The sequence below is a fragment of the Mauremys reevesii genome, linkage group 1 (genome assembly GCF_016161935.1).
Source record: "Mauremys reevesii isolate NIE-2019 linkage group 1, ASM1616193v1, whole genome shotgun sequence".
NCBI classification, from domain to species: Eukaryota; Metazoa; Chordata; order Testudines; family Geoemydidae; genus Mauremys; species Mauremys reevesii.
The window spans coordinates 318,490,591-318,509,909 of record NC_052623.1 but is presented as its reverse complement, the minus strand read 5'-3'; the positions used below and the strand labels follow the sequence as shown (position 1 = coordinate 318,509,909).

Sequence of the window (19,319 nt, the reverse complement as noted above, 5' to 3'; positions counted from 1 at the left end):
AGACCACCTAGCAACTGAGTACATTAATTGGAAGGGATATATCTTAATGGTTCTTCAGGCGCGTGTGGATCACTGTGGGCATTTCACGGACGTTAATGCAGGCTGGTCTGGAAAGGTGCATGACACACGCATCTTTCGGAACACTTGCCTGTTAAGGAAGCTGCAAGCAAGGACTTTCTTCCTGGACCAGAAGATCACTGCAGGGGAAGTTGAAATGCCCATTGTGATCCTGGGAAACCCTGCCTTCCCCTTAATGCCGTGGCTTATGAAGCCATACATGGGGAACCTGGACAGCAGCAAGGAGCGGTTCAACAACAGGATGAGCAAGTGCAGAATGACTGAGTGTGCTTTTGGCTGTTTAAAGGCCCGCTAGCGCTGCCTATATGGGAGGCTGGACCTGGCTGATGACAATATTTCTATGCTTATAGCTGTGTGTTGTACGTTCCATAATATTTGTGAAGGGAAGGGTGAAAGCTTCACTTAGGGCTGGACCACTGAGGCTCAGTGCCTGGAGACTGAATTTGAACAGCCAGAGACTAGGGCTATTAGAGAGGCACAGCGCAGGGCCATAAGGATCAAGGATCCCTTGAGGCAGCAATTTGAAGCTGAAAGACGACACTAATATTTGTTGCTATGCTTGGGAGTACCATGCTTGTAATGCTAGGAGGTGATTGTGATTAGTGCAGACGATGCACTATGAAGGTTTAAGAAAATCGCCTGTTGCTTTGCAGGGCTCTGTTTGCTTTCAATTAATGGAATAAAGATTGCTTTTAAACCAAAACAATTCTTGTATTAAAAAAAAACCACTGGAGGAGAGAGACGAGCAAAAAAAAACCAAACACAGCAGCATGGTGGGGGATTGGAGGAAGGGAGGGGCCTAGAAGGAGGCGGTGTCCCGGGATGCTTAAAGATTTGTGTATGTCCAGGTATCATATGCAACCTTGTCCTTTGGAGTACAGTGCAGTGGGTATTGTACTTCATCGGGTCTAAACCGCAGAGGGACGGGTGTTGAGAGCAATGGGTACTGGGAGTCTGCAGGGCTGGATTGTGATGGGGGAGGAATATAATGCATCAGGTACAGACTGGAGCCAGGAAGTTGATAAGAGTGTGCTGGCGGAGTTTGTGAGTGCATGGGAAAGAGTTTTGCAACAGAGGCTGGAGGGGAGGGTGGGCGCGGAGCTGCTCAGTTTGCAGTGCTAGTAGCACCTGGAGCATGTCTGCTTGGCACTCCATAATATTTAAGAGCCGCTCCGTGGCTTTGTTCTGGCATGTCGTGTTCTCCTTTCGATCCCTCTATTTGCTGTCCCGCCACTCCAATTCTTGTTTTTTGGCCGCAGAGTGCATCATGATATCACACAGAAAGTCCTCTTTAGTTCTTCGTGGCCGCTTTCTAATTCTCCTCAGCTGTTCAGCCAGCGATAACAAAGAGGGAGGCTGGGCTCCCAAGGTCATATCTGTGAAGCGAAACTGCAACATTTTACAGAAGTAGTATTGTTTGCAACACACAGACCACTGATTCAGTGATTTAAAACACAGCCACTATTCACATACCTGTCACTAACTGGCTGACCCCAGGCAAGCTCACATAAGCCACAAGGTCCCCAAAATGGTGAGTAACCACAGGGGCAGGGGAAATCAATGTTCCAGGACCGTACTGTACACTGGGCACATGGCTCTTGGGGAGAGCAAGCATTGTAGGGGACCTTATAATCATTACTGTCCCCACATTTTCCACAGACTGTTCATTATGGAAGCTATTTCTCTGCAGAGGATGAGTAGGGAATCAAGGGACGGTCTTCTCAAAGACTGCGGCTTCAGCCCTGGCCCTTATGTGGCTCGCCTGTGTGCAGCAATGGGTAGCCTCCCCCAGTGATGGCAGAGTGGCACGGGAAAGTTCCTCTGAATGGGGCAAGAAACAAAACAGCTCCTGCCAAAGAACGTGCAGCAGTGGATTGCCCAGTATCTCCATGAGAGTTTCATGGAGATCTGAGGCAGATTTCCATGAAATGAGGGCATCAACCAACACCCTGTTCCACCGCTCAGACTAGGTGTGTGGTGGTATTTGCATCATACAGATACAAGCCTGTTTTCTGCAACCCGCCTGCCCCCAACAACTTGCTTCAGTGATTCCCAAAATCAAAGCCACTTACCTCTCTTGTTTGCACTTCGCCAAGCTCTGACAGCTGTGACTAGGTAACCTCTTCCAGGGTAGAGAAGGGCTTCTGGCTGCATGCATCTCTGAGCTCCAAGTTGTCCTCAGCCTCTGGGTCCCCCTCCACATCCTTGTCCAAGATTTTCTCCTCCTGGCTCAGTCCACACTTGACTGGCATGCGAGCCACCAAAATATCCACAGTGGCCTTCACAGTGGAGGTAGGGTCGCTACCGAGTATCGTGTGCAGCTCTTTGTATAAATGGCAGCTTATGGGCACAGCACCAGAACGGCAGTTAGCCTCCTGCGCCTTGTGGTAGGTGTTCCGCAGTTCCTTCACTTTGACCCTGCACTGCAGTGTGTCCTGGTCATGGCCCCTTTCTGTCCTGCATCATGGAGTCTGTCTATAGGTATTCTAATTCCTGCAGCTGGAGTGTAGCTGGGACTGCACAGCCTCCTCTCCCCAAATGCTGATGAGGTCCAGCAGCTTGGCATTGCTCCAAGCCTGGGATTGCCTGGTGTTTGGAGCAAGCATGGTCACCTGGAAAGATGTGCTGAGACCACTGCACACGTCACTGAGCATATAGGAAGAGGTCTTTCAAAATTCCCAAGGAATTTAAGGGGTGGTGCTCATGGTTAATCACCTGAGGCAGGGCAGTAGAGTTCAAATCGATGACCAGAGAAGTGAGAACAGGCATTGTGGAACAGCTCCCGGAGGCCAATCACAGCACTGTAATTGACCAGGGTGTCTACACTGGCACCGCAGCGCTGTACTCCCGGCGCAGAAAGCTGTACGCCTCTTGACCAGGTGGCTTTTTTAAAGCGCTACAACTGCACAGTTTGTGTGCACTAAGTGGCTTGGCAGTGTGCACACCTTGGGAGTTACACTGCAGAAAGCTGCTTTACTGCGCAGAAACTTGCCAGTGTAGACAAGGCCATAGATTTTTGGGGGGTGGGAGGAAGGAAAATTTGTATGTATTGTTCCATCATTTGCCCTTCAGGAAGAAAACAAAATTTGAAGTTTGCCAAATACATCAGACTTGGTCTCAGTGACATGACAGGTAGCACATACTGTATGTAGGGATAGTAACTCAAGGCAATCACTCTGGGGAATAGATGAGGGGAGAGAGGAGCTAGCAGCTAAATCTACTCTGAGGATCAAGAAGGCAGGGAATAGATATGTTGGTTCATGACAAGAAGCACGAATGTTGTGCTAGAAACGGATCAATTGGTGGTTGATGAGAAAGGAACATTAGTAAGCAGAGGAGAAAAAAACAACAAAAACAGATTTTAGAAATGATTAAATGAATAATTATCCAAGGTAGTTGGTGAATTATCTCCCTGTTCAGCAGTGCCTGGTAGTACAGTGTAATAAAATCAAGGACATGCAGCACTTCCTGTGTCCAAATATAATGTATTTCTCCAACAAAGTAAACTAATAAGGCAATCTGTTAATGTCCATGGTAAGAGAGACATCACATTACGAACGGACACATTAGCATTTAGCCAGTACAAAAGTAACACAAATCCATATTGAAAAAGGAAAAGAAAAAAATGCACATCAACCACATTTTATTAGCCTTTTGCATAAGTTTTTTGTTCTATTAATATATTCCATTTCCCCCTTCCCATCAATGTGCGTGCTTGCAAGCAAGTCCTTCGAGTGGATTATTTTTAAGTAAGAGTATTAATATTGCTTGTCCTTAAGTTAAGACTTTTTTGTTTTTCTGAGAGCTATATACTCATTAGCATAAAGAACTCTGCAAAAGTCACAGCAGTGGCCATGGCTATTAATCTTCAGTGTGTTGATCAGCTTTAATAAATCCGTGTTGGCAATTTAAAAATATTAATTTTTTGAGCATTTATTCTGTATATTCCCACTTTTGGGATATGCATCTCCTCTAGTCAAAAAGCTTCGGGAGTGTCTAGAACAGCAGTAGTTGGGACACTGCGAAGGTCTCGTGGCTCAGGCTTGGTGGTTTGAGCATTGGGCTGCTAAACCCAGGATTGTGAGTTCAATCCTTGAGGGGGCCATTTAGTGATCTGGGGCAAAAATCTGTCTGGGGATTGGGCCTTGTCATAACTATAAAGGGAAGGGTAACAGCCCTCCTGTTTACAATACTATAAAATCCCTCCTGGCCAGAGACACCAAAATCCTTTTACCTATAAAGGGTTAAGAAGCTCAGGTAACCTGACTGACACCTAGCCCAAAGGACCAATAAGGGTACAAGATACTTGCAAATCTTGGTGGGGGGAAGGCTTTTGTTTGTGTGCGCTTTGTTTTCGGGGTTGTTCGCTCTTGGGACTAAGAGGGACCCAACATCAATCCGTGCTCTCCAAATCTTTCTGAACAAGTCTCTCATATTTCAAACTTGTAAGTAACAGCCAGGCAAGGCATGTTAGTTTTATCTTTGTTTCCTCAACTTGTAAATGTTCCTTTTGCTAGAGGGTTTACCTGTGTTTGCAGTAACTTTGAACCTAAGGCTAGAGGGGGTTCCTGTGGGCTCTTTGAATCTGATTACTCTGTAAAGTTATTTTCCATCCTGATTTTACAAAGATGATTTTTACCTTTCTTTCTTTCATTAAAAGCCTTCTTTTTAAGAACCTGATTGATTTTTCCTTGTTTTAAGATCCAAGGGGGTTGCATCTGGACTCACCGGGAATTGGTGGGGGGAAAGGAGGGGGAATGGTTAATTTCTCCTTGTTTTAAGATCCAAGGGTTTGGATCGGTGTCCACCAGGAAATTGGTGGAGAAGTCTCTCAAGATTACCCAGGGAAGGGGTATAGTACTTGGGAGGGAGAGATTCTGGGGGGAAGGTAGACATAGTTTCCCAAATGATGCATAAATAATTTGGGTGGTGGCAGCAAAACCAGATCTAAGCTGGTAGTTAAGCTTAGAGGTTCTCATGCAGGTCCTCACATCTGTGCCCTAGAGTTCAGAGTGGGGAAGGAACCTTGACAGGCCTGCTTTGAGCAGAGGGTGGGACTAGATGACCGCCTGAGGTCCCTTCCAACCCTGATATTCTATGATTCTATAAGTGTGGAGAACAAAAGTAAGATAATGATTAGAATGACGTTGTATCTTATGACATATCAGGGCTAATAGATCTTTGGGTGAGTACAAATACCTTCAGAACTAGTAAAGTTTTGAAATACTGGGCCTGCACAAATGACCTTTTCTAATAGTGTCTACATGTGGGATTTATAAATGTGTAATTCTTGAATTATCCCCAAGAATTCTATTAGAATGATCTGTGTTGTATGTTGCATTGGTTTTGTATTACAAATTAAAATTTGCAAACATTTAGGCATGAATAACTTTACATATGTGAATAGTCATCCCCTTGAGTTCATTGGGCTATAAGTGTTTGCAGGATTGGGGCCTTAATTTGTCAAATTCACTTTTGAATTCATTTTGTTTTGAGTAGATCTGAAAAGAATTGATTATTCTGAAACAAAAGTAAATCAGCTGATGTACTAACTTCTAATATTACCCTTTAGTGATTGGAAGGAAAATAAATACTTTGAGAAAAAGTTTAGATTGGGGACTGAAGTGTGTTATGCAGTATTCAAAATTTATCTCTGCTTAATTCCTTCTCCTAGGGTAACCTTCTCCCTGCACTGCCAGATTGAGGGAATTCATTAACTAATTATTGTACCTGTTTTACAATTAGCTTAAATGCCTTTAATGAGTCTTTTCAAACAAACTGATCGATCATTGTCTTTACCTTCTGTTAATGAGGGTCATAATGACTTCAGTTTTCCTCCAATTTCCTGTAAAGAGATTTGTGAAGTGTTCTTGCCATAGCAATCTTAAAAGAAGCGTTTAGGTTAATAACATAGAAGCTAAACTATTTAGCTTAGCAGCTAGATCTCTTTTAAGATTGGCTTTTTGTTTGTTTAACCTTTCTCTTGAGACTGAACTTCATTTTGGAAATGTGTAAACGGGGTCACCTTGTTATAGAAGGGAGTAGAACAAATTAGACTAGATTTCTTGCAGTTCTTTAAATGTTTTCTAAACCACGAGAAGAAAAAAGTACACTCCTGAGTAATTAAACTTCATGGGGTGTGTTTATCACTAATATAATCAGGTTTTGGAACTGAACAACCCACCACTTCTTCACTTAATAAAGGTTATTGCTGTATTTATCGTATTAGGGTAGCATGCTTGTATTATTAGTTTTATTGACCTAATTAGAACATCTGCTTCCTCTATAACACTTTACAGACCCTTTCATTGGATGGTTTAGTTGTCTGAATAGGCAACGTCCGAAATGTTGTTTAAGTAACTGGGTGTCTGAGCTAGGCTAATACCCGAATGGGTGCATTGCAATGGCCAGCCGTAGATAAGGTGCTTTTCTCAGTTTTTGTGATTAACTTGCTTACATGTTCAGTGTGTGTATATGTAGATTAAAAGAAAGCTACCTGGGTTACAAAGTCAAGGATGTGAAAGTTAGGAAATGCCAGGTTTAAAGTTGCTTGTTCAGCCTGAATGCCGCCCTTTTGAACATCCATACTGTACACAGAATGAGGCAGGGGTCCTATGGAAAAAGTAGTATGTGATCGTGTAACTAACAGCTATCATAATGCAAATGCACAAGTGGACTGAATTAAGATTGGAACATAACCTTATATTTTATCATTTCCTGACTTTTGAGTCTTTGGCTTTGCAACCTAAATGTTATTTTAATGTAGGTTTTTAAATATAATTTACAATTTTTTAAAATAAAAGTTGTAACAATGATAATGAATAGAAATTGTTTTAACTCCCCTGCCCCATCATGCATCATCAGCACGATTTGAACCCTGAACCTTCCTTGCTGCATCACAAATTTCTACTGTTTGAGCTTCAGGACTACCTTCATTAGCTCACAGCAGAAGACTTGTATTCCAGACTGGGGATGGGCCACTAGTGATGTGCAGGATCTGAGATAGTGGTTGTAGGAGATGGGGGAGTCTGGACAGTCTCTCAACCCCCTGCCCCCAGCTGCTACAACAACTTCCTAGGTGTTCCTACTTCAGAGTGCGTTGCTGCAGCTGCTTTGGTGGTGATTGGGCCTGGCTCTTTAAATAAGTTCAAGTCCATGTAATTATTTTGAGATGGTGCCAAAATTTTCCTGAGCATTGCATGCAAGGGAAGAGAAATGACAATTTTTCAAATGCTTATAACTCTGTTAAACTGAATGAAATTAGATAGGTCAAGTAAAAGTCATGTCTCCAAACCGAGGGCTGTGTCCTTGATGATTTTCGAAGCCTGGCTGCAAACAGTGGAGGTGTCCAGAGGTTCTGGGAGGGGGAAAAGGTTGCAAGCAGGGCTGGCTTTAGGCCGATTCCCCCGAATCAGGACCTGTGTAAGAGGGCCCCACAAGCTAAAGAAGAGTGCCTAACTTTTTAATTTTTACTCACTCGGTGGCAGTCCGGGTCTTCAGCAGCACTTCGGTGGCGGTTCCTTCACTCTCTCTGGGTCTTCGGTGGCGGGTCCTTCAGTGCCACGGAAAACCCAGAGCGAGTGAAGGACCCGCCGCTGAAGTGCCACCAAAGACCCGGACTGCCGCCGGGTATTTGAATTGGGCCCTGCACTTCCTAAAGCCGGCCCTGGTTGCGAGAATCTTTTGTAATGGAAATTTTAGAAAGTATTTAGGAAACTAAATACAGGGATCACTGCCAGCTTCCTCTGTACTGATATTGTTGAAAAAGTGTTAAAGATGTTAAAATAATTAATCAATATACATAATATTGGAGTTATTCTTTTTCACTATGCAAAGGATTAAAAAAACCACTGCAGTCCTAGTGCACTAGCAAGTTGAATTAATAGATGGTTCATCTCTCAAATGGGAAATCTAGAAAATAGGGACCACATCACCTTATCTGCAAGGTAGCTTACAGCACCCAGGAACAGATTCTGATCTCAACTGCAGTTCTTGAAGTAATAGTAGTATTTAATTTATTAATTTTTTTACATACTTAAATGGCGCCCTTTATTGTAGTATCTGGGAACCTCACAATCTTTTAAATGTATTTATCCTCACAACACTGATGTGAGATTGAAAAACATAATCTCTGTTTTTACAGATGGGAAATTGAGGCACAGCAAGGTTTATTGACTTGTCCATGGTCACACAGTCCATGGTGGAGCTTGGATTTGAATTTGGGTCTTCCAAGTCCTAGACTGGTGCCCCAACCACCATATCACTCCTCCTGGACAAGCTTACTGCCAAGGGAGATGCAAGAAACCCTGAGAGGGGAAGTTTCTTCTTTACCCTCCTTTTTTGGAGGTTGACTTGTGCCCAGAAGCACAAGGGTTTATGTGTCTTGAAGCATGATGGTTTACCTTTCTGCGAATGGGTAATTGTGTTGATTTCTGTAGGTGGTGATGTGGAAGTGGGGAGTAATTGGAGCAGAGCTATTGTATCAGCAGTCAGAGAGTGGCTATAGTGCTTCTGTTCCTTAACTTCCTGGCTGGTAGAGTTTTCTAGAAGTAAACTTGGAATTTCAGATCTAGCTGTCACTACTAGTAGTGCTGGATCCTGAGGGCCTTTCCAAGGTGAGTCTCAGTGCCTGGAAAGAAGATCACCAGAATGCGTCTTAAAATCCACTACAAGCATCAAGCAGCTTCCCCATGCAAGGCCAAAAACAGACAAACACCCGGGGGCCTCAGCCTCATGCTGATCTCTGGTGGTCAGATATTTTACTATCTTACCGTCTTCTCTCTGATGAATTGCCCATCCTGACTTGCATCACAGAAATCTGGCTGAAGCCCAGGCCCAGTGCTTGCTTCCCATTTCCCTTCAAGCTGCTTTCTATGCTACAGCATTGGACTCCAGAAACACTCTTAGGGCTTGGCTACAGCGCTGCGCAGCTGTTGCAGGGTCACAGCGCTGTGTGCAGGGCTGTGCAGGCCCAGCACACCACAGCAGCCTGGCCACACAGCTGCACCACACACTGCAGCTTTCACTTGCTGTACTGAGAGGTGCATTGTGGGCAGCTATCCCCACAGCACCTCGTCCCAGATTTGGTTGGCGAGGTTTGGGGGAAGGAGGGCGGAAAGGGAAGATTCCTGCGTTCCTGTGTGCCAACGCGTCGTGGTGCATCCCTTCACATCCCAGCATTCACTCTTGGCGCCATTTTGCGTGGCGCTGTTGTTTTCTTCTTTCTTTACTCTCTGTGTGTGAATCGCGATTTCTGTGGAGCAATGGAGCCTGAGCTGCTGAGGACTGTGCTTGATGAGTGCCAGCACAACACACGTTTAGCAGTCGAGCTCCTCAGTCCCAGTGACAGGAGGAGTCTGACGATGATGATGATATCCATTCTCCCCTGCGCGTGTGTGACACGTAAGTGTGCATTGAAATATCAACTCAGCACCGTTGCGCGCGCGCTTTGGGCGGAAACAAGCAAGACTGGTGGGGATCACATCGTCATGGAAGTCTGGGATGACGAGCAGTGGCTGCAGACGGGGTTGATTGTAGAAAAAGTTCATTTAAAATTAAATCTTTTGTGCGTCCACTTACTCCTTGAGTCCAGAGAGAAAAACAGTTTGGCTAATCTGCAAATTGTTTTTCAGATTACAGCCATCCAAGGCTTTCCAGAAAAGATGGGTAGAAATGCAGTCTCATATAGTGACTCAGTTTCCCAAGACTCTTTTCCTTGGAGACTTGAACGTACATGCAATGCCTCTAATACAGATGTGGGCAAACTACAGCCCGCGGGCCCGTCCTGCCCAGCCCCTGAGCTCCTGGCCGGAGAGCCTAGTCCCTGTCCCCTCCCTTGCTGTCCCCTTCCCCCCCCCCCGCAGCCATGCTGCTGTGCGGGCCACACTCTGGCCTGCCGCTCCTGCTGGGCAGTGTGGGGAGCACAGCTGGTTCTGGCTGGGTGTCATGGCTGCAAGCTCCTGCTGCTGGTAAGGGAGCGGGGGGTTCTGGGGACAGTCAGAGGAGGGGGAGGTTGGATGGGGTGGTGGTTCTGGGGGGGGGCGGTCTGGGGATGGGGAACAGGGAGGGTTGGGAATGGGAGTCCCGGGGGGCCTGCCAGGGGGTGGGGATGTGGTTAGGGGTCGGGAGGGCAGTCAGAGGACAGGGAGCAGGGGGGGTTGTATAAGGGGGTGGGATCCTGGGGGCAGTTAGGGGTGGAGGGTCCTGGGAGAGGGATGAGGAGCAGAGGGCGGTTGGATAGGGGTGGGAGACCTGGGAGGCTGTCAGGGTGTGGATAGGGGTTGGGGCAGTTGGGACAGGGAGCAGGGGGCTGGATAGGGGGCGGGGGTCCTGGGAGGGGGCGGTCAGGGGACAAGGAGCAGGGGGCATTGGATGAGTTGGAGATTCTGAGGGGGGGCAGTCAAGGGGTGGGAGGGGCGGATAGGGGGTGGGGGCCAGGCTGTTTGGGGAGGCACAGCCCTCCCTACCCAGTCCTCCATACAGTTGCGCAACCCCAATGTGACTCTTGGGCCAAATAGTTTGCCCACCTCTGCTCTAAGAGAACAACACCAAAACTCCTATTTGATATCCGTCCTAGGTTACTCAGAAGGAGAGTGGGACAGAAATAACTGGATAATTTGGTTCACAGGTGGTTTCAAAAGAAACCTTTGACTCAGCTCGAACGGAATTAAAAAAAATGCTGAAAACCTTTGGCAAATTGAAACAGTCCATTTTGGGTGAAACAAAACTTGTCATTCAACCCAAAATGCTTTGTTGCTGGGCATTTTGAAAGGTGGGGGTGGTAGCAGTGGTGGTGCCCAGCTTAACTTTTAGCATGGTGGTTGGGGCACTTATCTTGAATGCAAGAGACCCAGATTTAAATCCCTTCTCTGCTTCATGTGGAGCAGGGATTTTAACTTTTATCTCTCCATCCCTGCTGAGTTCCCTAACCACTGGGCTCAAAGTTATAAGTTGGGCACCTCCCCCACCAGCTGCTTTATGAACTAGCCTTCCCCCCTCCACCGTTTGTTTGTTTTTTCTTTCTTTGGCTAAAATTATTCTGTGAGTTTATGCCAAACTCTCATATAGTTTCAGGTTGAACACATACAATTTTTGAGAAAATCAACTATTTGTTTGACAGATTTTTTCCAGCTCTAGTCAGAAATTATCTCCAGACCTGCATGCTACAGATAACACCCTGGATGCAGATATAAACACAAGAACGGCCTCCTTGTTTTGGTCAGAGCTCTTCTTTTGTGCGGGAATCTGAATTCTTCCTGCCACAAGACCAACAGCAGCTATTAGTCCTCCTCCAAAAACTCTTAGACACTGCCAAATTCCAACTCTAATGCTGGAGTCTGTTTTCGTGATTGCTCAAATGATAAAGATAGGCCAAGAGAAAAATGGGCTGAAGATTGAGAGAGAAGTTGGCTGAAAGTGTGTAGGGAGGAGTATAAGGGACAAGAGGAAAGGAGTTATGAGAGGTAACACACAAGACTGAAGCTTGTAATGGAAGGGAATGGGGAAATGGGTCATTCTGTCCTATCACGGGCCTCATTTAATGTCTAGAATGAAAAGTGCACAGCAGTATTTATCTTCCTGCCTACTGTTTTTTACTGATCTCTAAATCTAATTATAGGTCCAGTTGTTCCTTAAGGTCAAGTCCTGCTGCTTTCCTGTTGTGTTCAACCTTTTAATTAAAACTTCTTTGGATGTTGTGCCACTGCAATTTGTAAGTTGCCACTATCTCTCCTACTTCTTTTTTTTTCCTGTGTGTTTAAAAAGACACCACCAAAATATAGAAAAAGTAGTAATGCAGTGCACGTTTTTGAATTAATATGAAAACTAACTAAATATATCCCCTGCTTCCCTTCACAGTATCCAACCTGAGCTAATTTCTGTAGGTACGCTAAGGCCTTTTGCTAAAGGTACTTTGGGAGTGTGAACACCATGTTTTAAGTGCAAAACTGAACTCAGCCTAACTTATGGAGTCACCACCATAATAAGCCCCAGAAGACTTAAAAATCTGTAACTAATAGTTTAATGTTTTGGAGCCATTTAGAATACATCTACAGAGGTATAAAAGACCTGTGACATGGCAGTGGCAGGTCTGAGTCAATAGATTTTGGCTCGGGCTGCAGCGCTAAAAATTGCTGTGTAGACATTTGGGCTTGGGCTGGAGCCCAAGCTCTGGGATCCTCCCCTCCTCGCAGGGTCCCAGAGCTCAGGCTCCTGCCTGAGCCTGAACATCTACTTGGCAATTTTTTAACCCTGTGACCCTGAGTCAGCTGACCTGGACCAGTGGTGGGTGTTTTACACCTGTGTAGACACATCCTGACTGTTCCACTACTTAGCTTGAGTGACAGATAGTAGCAATCAGTCAGTCTGTACAATTTTGATATACTCACTCCCAACTTGGTTGCCATGATCCTCTCCAAGCTCCCAATTCTTTCTGCATTAGTTAGAAACAGTCACAATGTTCACCTATGGTTGTTCGTTGTTTGTGTGGGAAAACTTTGCTTCTTGTGCAACAAAAAAGAAAAAAAATCACATGAGATAAAAGCAGTGTGATGAATATGGAAACCCCTTTTTGATTCATTATACTAAGGCCTGTTTGCATGCATTGCTAGGCTTATATTTGGATGTTTGATGGGAATTGTGAAGAAGGAAACAGGACAGTTTGACTTCTTTGACTTCACCACCACAATCTTTTCTTTTGCTACACCTGAAATTAGACATTTTAACATTAAAGGACATTTTTAAAAATAAGAGCTTTCTAGCACTATAGTGATACCTAGCTCAGGGGTCGGCAACCTTTCAGAAGTGCTGTGCCGAGTCTTCATTTAGTCACTCTAATTTAAGGTTTCGCGTGCCAGTCACACATTTTAACATTTTTAGAAGGTCTCTTTCTATAAGTCTATAATATAACTAAACTATTGTCGTATGTAAAGTAAATAAGGTTTTTAAAATGTTTTATTTTTTTAATATGCTGTACAATTGACATACCAAAGAAGCGCAGAGAGAGATCTCACAAAAACAGCAAGCTCAAATAAGTCAAAGATCTATGAAATGTGCCCTCTGTGTGGAAAACACTATATCCTTTGTCTGGGCATCTCAAAAATGAATGGTGTGCAGACCATATAGATTCTGTTTTTGTTTATGAAAACATACTTGTATTCATGTGAACTAACTTGATGTCTCTAACATAATGTTTTTTGTATTTATAGTTTATGCCTGTGAGAATGCTTTGATAATTTTCTTAAACTATGCAAGTACTTGAGGTGTATAGGCTGCTAAATAAGGGATAAAAAGTAAAATGTACTTGTATGGAATCTAACACTGAAACTACATTGGCAGAGATAAAAGGTATATATTCTTTTAACTATATTACAAAAGACATAAGATCATTTTTAGCAGGACTGCAGTCCTTCTAGTAATGTAGCTATGCTACTTCATTGCAGAACAGTTGGATGTACTTCTATTGACTGTATTCTCTTAATCCAAAACACAGTAAAGATGTAACCCTTTTATTGTCTGTGGTTTGTTCATTGAGGAGTGTGGGTTAGCAATGCATCTTGCATTGTGCAAAGTCATGTTTCAGTTGGCAGACATTTAGTCTGCTTTTTTTTGTGATGATCATTCCTTTTTAGTATTCAGTGCATGGAAGAAAATGTGAAATAAGGGAATTGGTCTGCTGTCTTACAGACTGATTCAGTCATTTATTTCTGTTTTCTTAAGGTATGAAACATGGCAATAAAAGTATTTCCTTTACCAAAAATGACTTTGCATAGAAATGCACATTAATCATAATTGTTGACTTTTTAAAAAACTGGCATGTGAAAAAGATAGTAAAGGAAAAAATATAAATATTGTATCCAATTGAGCTTCTATTTTGTTTTTAATTTATTCTTCAGAATACATTTTGCTAGTATTTTAAGGCGTTAAAGTTATTCATTAGCATACTTGCAGAAATGCAAATATACATTTTATAACTAGCAAGGAGAGATTCTTAACGCTGCAAAAATCTCAGTTAAAAATAGATGTTTTGTGAAAAAAGCTAAATATTTCTATCAATACATTACATGATTAAAAATAATTAAGTAGGAATTAAATCATGCTGTCGAGACCAGAAATTCTTGAGATTGGCAGAAGGGTTTTTTTTTTGTTTTTTTTTTTAAGTATGAAGCATTGTTTTCTAGCTGGTGGTCCCGGGCAATTATACAAGAGAGCTGATTAGGAAATGGGCTTCCAGAATGCAACTGTAAAATAATTTTAGATTTCAGGGAAACATTTAAGAAGTTAAGGAATATGGGGCTAAATCTTACTGAGTCCAGAGAATATGCACGCAAGAGTATCAAAGGACCTAGAAAACAAACTTACTACATTGTCATTTTATTTTAAGTAATGGAAAACTGAGGTACCTGAATCAGGGGTGCTGGAGTGTGGGGGGGTAAGAGGCCATGCCCCCACTTTTAAAAGGTGAGAGGACTATACCTTCCCACTTTTTAACCGTCCGTAAGGACAAGCGATGGAGGGTGGCGTGGGAGTGAGACCTTGGGGTTGAAGGGGTGGTGCTGGTGGATGGGTTTGGGTGCTGGTGACCCCTCTACTGTTAAGAAGCTTTTGCTGCCCCTGACCTGAATACAGAAAGCAAATAAAATCTTGCACTCATTTTGGCTGGTACTATCCCATAATTGTCTAACTTCTTTTCCTTTTAAAATAATTCAACAAATACTAACTGAGGAAGGGGGAGAAATCACACAACATTTAGAAGATAGTGGAACCATGATCATTAAGCAACATGAGACAAATTCAGAACCAAAAATACAGTCTTTGTGTTAGAGTTTACAATCTAAGTAGGAGACAGGAGACGAGAGGTGGATACAACAGACTGGAGCACTGGGTAAAAATGAGACCAAACTGGTCACTTTGAAAAGCTGTGGTCATAGCACACCAACTTCCTAATCACTGTCTGGTATTTTTAAGCATTATGGTAGAGAAGAGTATTTTAAGGAGGGATTTGAAGGAGAACAAGGAGGTGGTTATTTGTATCTTTGAGGAATGCTTCCTAGGATTGTGAGAGTGTGTGAAGGTGCTTGTTTGAAATTTTAACAAGTGATGAAGCTTGGTCCCATTGGAAAGTAGAGGCGGGGATCAATTTCTTAATAGTATGTAAAGGATGATAAATAGAGCAGGAATAGGCTGTGAATACAAGTAGTTTGTGTTTTAGACCATGGAGCCAGGGGAGCCAGTTTAGGGCTGCAAAGAGAGAGGTGAAATGGCTGAAGCAACAGTTTGGGAACATGATCTACACAGCAGTGTATTAATAGATGGCGGTTGCAGTAGTTGATGTGAGATGAGGGCCTGGACTAGAGATTTGGCTGTGTGTACTGAGAGGAAACGCTGGATTGTAGAGTTGTTTTGCAGGAAGGAGCAGCAAAATTTAGGCACTACTAGATATGAAGATCTAGAGAGAGGGTTGAGTTGAAGATAAAGCCTAGATTAGGCCTGAGTGACAGGGAGGAGGAATGGTGCCCATGGTAAATGAGGAAGGAGGGAGAGGAGAGGTTAAGAGCTGTTTTGGCCATGTTGAGTTTAAATTGAAGGCTGGACTTCCAGAAGGAGTTGCCTGAATAACAGGCTGAGATTTTAGCTTGGATCTGTCTTTTCCTGTGGAAGATAAATCTGAGAGTCTTCTGTATAGAGATGTTAGTTGAAATACTGTTTGTGAATAAGATATCTCTTCCTGTATCTTATCATTGAGGAAAGAGGAGAGGGGGCCAAGGATGGAGCCCTATGGACCCTCCTCCTGTGAGTTGGAGGGAGGATGATGGAGAACTTCCAAACAAATACTGATAGAGTGATTAGAGGGGTAGGAGGAGAATCGGGAGAGGACTGAAACATCAAAGTTGGGGGAAAATGAGGTTTCAGGAAGAATAGTGTGGTTGATTGTGCCAAAGGCTGATGGTTTGAAGATGATGAGGATGGAATGCTTTGTCCTGGAGAAGTAATTAGAGACCTTAATGAAAGCTATTTAAATGGAGTGAAAGGCATGGAACTTGGAAGGTGGATCAGAGAGGGTCTAGGGTGGAATTGGAGGAGAGGAACTCCAGACAGAGGTGGTAGGTGGCATGCTCAGTGAGCTTAAACAGAGTGCATTAGTAGTAGAGGAAAGTGAGGTGGGATTTTTATGGTTAGAGAGACTAAAATATGCTTGTATTGTGAGAGGAAGGAAACTGAGGAGAGTACAAGGTTGAGGAGAAAAGTAAAGGAAGGAATGAGTGTATGGGTCAGGGGAGATCAGGAGATTCATGGAGTCACTGAGGTGCGGGGGTGGGTTAGAGAGGAGATGTGAAGTTATTCTTTCATGGCACTGATGCAGGAGGGATTGACAGGGGTGTGAACAATGGGAAGATAAGCAGGGGCATGAGCCCCTCACAGAACTCCTCCGCCTGGCCCCAGGATGGGGAGAGTGAGCTCCTCCAGCCTCTCCAAAAGCAGTGAAATTTAAATTCCTCTGCACATCCCTAGGGACTGGTGCAGCAATGGAGGGGAGAAAAGAAAGTGGGAATGATACACCAGACTTTTGTCAACTTTTTATAATAAAATTACAAAAAGAAGGGAAGGCAGTAGCTTCAGTATTTGCATTTTAGTAAAGTATTGATTGCATCATGAAATTTTACACTCTCAAAATTAATTCCAATCAGCTGTCATATGAACACTTGTGCAATAAAACAGGTTGAAGATCCATAACCAAAGGGTTAGGAAAAAATGAATGGCTAAGTATCAAATTGCATTTAGGTAGGTGTCCAGCAGGGACCCACAAAAATCTCTATTGGATTAATTCTTTAATGAGCTACAAAAGAGTAAAAAAATGTAATGAAATTGTTGATAATTGAGAAGAGCTGTGAACACGAATAACACAAATGGACGACAGAAGGTCAGAAAGAGGGGGGAAAAAAGTAGTTTTAAACGTAGTTTAATGTAAACTAATCATATGAGGAAAATATCCAAAATGCAAATTTCTGGACTTTTTCAAGTTTCTTCATCCCACTGTTTATTTGCAATGTGAAGTTACCAGAACAAAGTGCTCCCACACAAAAAACAACAACCCCCAACCAAACCCCACAACACACAGAGCAGCAACTAGGGACCTTGATAGAATGATTTAGGAGGAAAATATAAAAATCCAAATATTGATGGTTTGGCAAAGAGATGACCAAGTGGGGACATGAGTTTACAAAGATTTGAGGGATGTGAACATCAAGGAGGGAGAGGAATTGATTAGCATACTAAAAGGAAATAGACAGAAGTAGAAGGGTAAAATTATAGTAAGAAAGTGAAAAGTCAGGCTGAGTATAAAGAAAATCTTAAAATCTGTTAGTTGTGAAATAATCTGCCAAATTTAGTGGTGGTGTAAATCCCATTGCGTGGCACATTTAAAATTGGCCTGGCCATGGTTTATCTTTGACTCATTTTCAGAGTGTTTAATTTTTTTGGGTTCTTTTGTGGGAGTCTATTCTCTTGGCTCTAAAAGTTATTTAAGACATAGGGAAATAATAAATTGAATAGAATTAACATAATATTTCTTCTATCATCTCTTAAAATCCTTAAAGTTCTAAGGTTTAGAAATATATCTGGAATGTGAAAATTGTATATTTCGAGTTATAAAGACACCATTTCTTTCCATGTTTATAATGTCTTGTAACCTACAATTCTCTAGTGACAAATTCACTTTCCTGGAAAGATGGTCCAATTTACAGTAGTTATTAAATATACTTTATCTGTTACTATTCATAAGATATTATAGGAGATGTCAGCAAGAATTGTATGGTATGTGTGCTGTCTAAGTTTGCATACTAAACTAGCACTTCTACAGAAGAGGAAATAGTAATCATATAATTAATATGACTTAGATGATCTCATGCTAAATACTTTATCCTGTTCTCAGTTATATGGATGAGTATGGCCACATAGCTTGTAAAATTTTGCTATTGTGCCAGTATTCAGTAGCCAGTTACACTGGTATGCATCACTGCATGTCTTTGAATCTGAAGATAGGATTGAGTCTATAAATTTAGACAAGTGACAAAACACATTTGTGTGATTATAACATGCTTTCACATCATAGACATTCCAAAATAAAAGCACAGATAATTTTTAACTTGTCTTTTGTTCAGTTCAAGGAAGGGAAACTTATTTGGAGCATTAATTAAGATTGCAACCAAGTTCCATTGTAAAGCCTATTTTTAGGATCTATCTTCTCCCATAATTTTGGCTATGAAAATTATTTAGGCTGGATGAATTCCAGATTTATTCTGCAGCAAAGGAATAATTTTTTGCAAAGGCTGAAGAATACTGATTCATATATTATAAGGCCAGAGGGACTGTTATGATCTAGTCTAGTCTTCTGAATAAGATGGGCCATAAAAATTCACCCAGTAAATTACTGCATCAGGACCATATTGTCTGAGTTAGAGCCTATCCTTTATCAAGACATCCAGTTTTGATTTAAAGATGTCAAGTGATGGGCCTTGACATGGGCACAAGTTCATACCAGGAGATAGCATAGCAGGGTTGGTGCCTAAATGTGTATACTACATTTGTTTTAGGTAGTTAAATGATCAGTCTTTTGGAACCTGGGGTCTATTGCAACTACTGGGAAGGTGAACAGAGAAAGTATATTGGCATTTTAGTCCACATAAGGAAGGTAGTTGGAGTAGAGAGGCTTTTCTGTCTCATAATAGAATTGTGGATGAGGTTAGGGTGATGTTTCAGGATTATATATGGCAAACAAGGGCCAGCCATATATGATGTCTTGACCATAGTGAGAATTTGACCTGAAGAGGGTCAAGTCTATGGTCAGTATATGGAGGGGAGGGACAAAATCACGTGTTTGGAAAATTGACCCTACCTCTTTTTGTTCCAGGAATAAGGTGACTAGTACCCTCCTCCCACTCTTCCCTGATCTTGAAAAAGGCCATATACCCCTTTGTGTCCTCTCACCTTCCTCATGCAGATGCACAACCAGGCTGGTGGCCCCATCCTCACACTGGTATCAAGTTGTGGGACAGAGGGATATGGTGTCCATCTCACACCCAAAGTCTTGGGGTGGGGAAGTACCACTAGGATGCTTTCCAACCCCTCACCGGATATGGGGACTGTTTAGTTGCATCTGAGGAGGGTAGCAGGGCAAGTGCTCTGATCAAGGCTCCGCTAACTTTTTTTTTCTATTCTGAGGTTGAAGTAAGGTGAGTAGAGTA

The 19,319-nt window shown here is 42.8% G+C and overlaps 1 protein-coding gene across 5 annotated transcripts in view; it reads left to right on the top strand.

The window, feature by feature from the left end:
* The window catches only part of CADPS2 (calcium dependent secretion activator 2), a 530,263-nt gene that overhangs the window by 57,318 nt on the left and 453,626 nt on the right, over window positions 1-19,319 (top strand). For 3 of the 5 annotated variants that reach the window (XM_039510109.1, XM_039510118.1, XM_039510136.1), the window contains exon 2: window positions 11,696-11,788. The exons of the other annotated variants lie outside the window; for them this stretch is intronic. In XM_039510109.1, coding sequence (XP_039366043.1) covers window positions 11,696-11,788 — 93 coding nt within the window. The remainder of the gene's footprint in view (window positions 1-11,695; window positions 11,789-19,319) is intronic. 5 annotated transcript variants of the gene reach the window in all.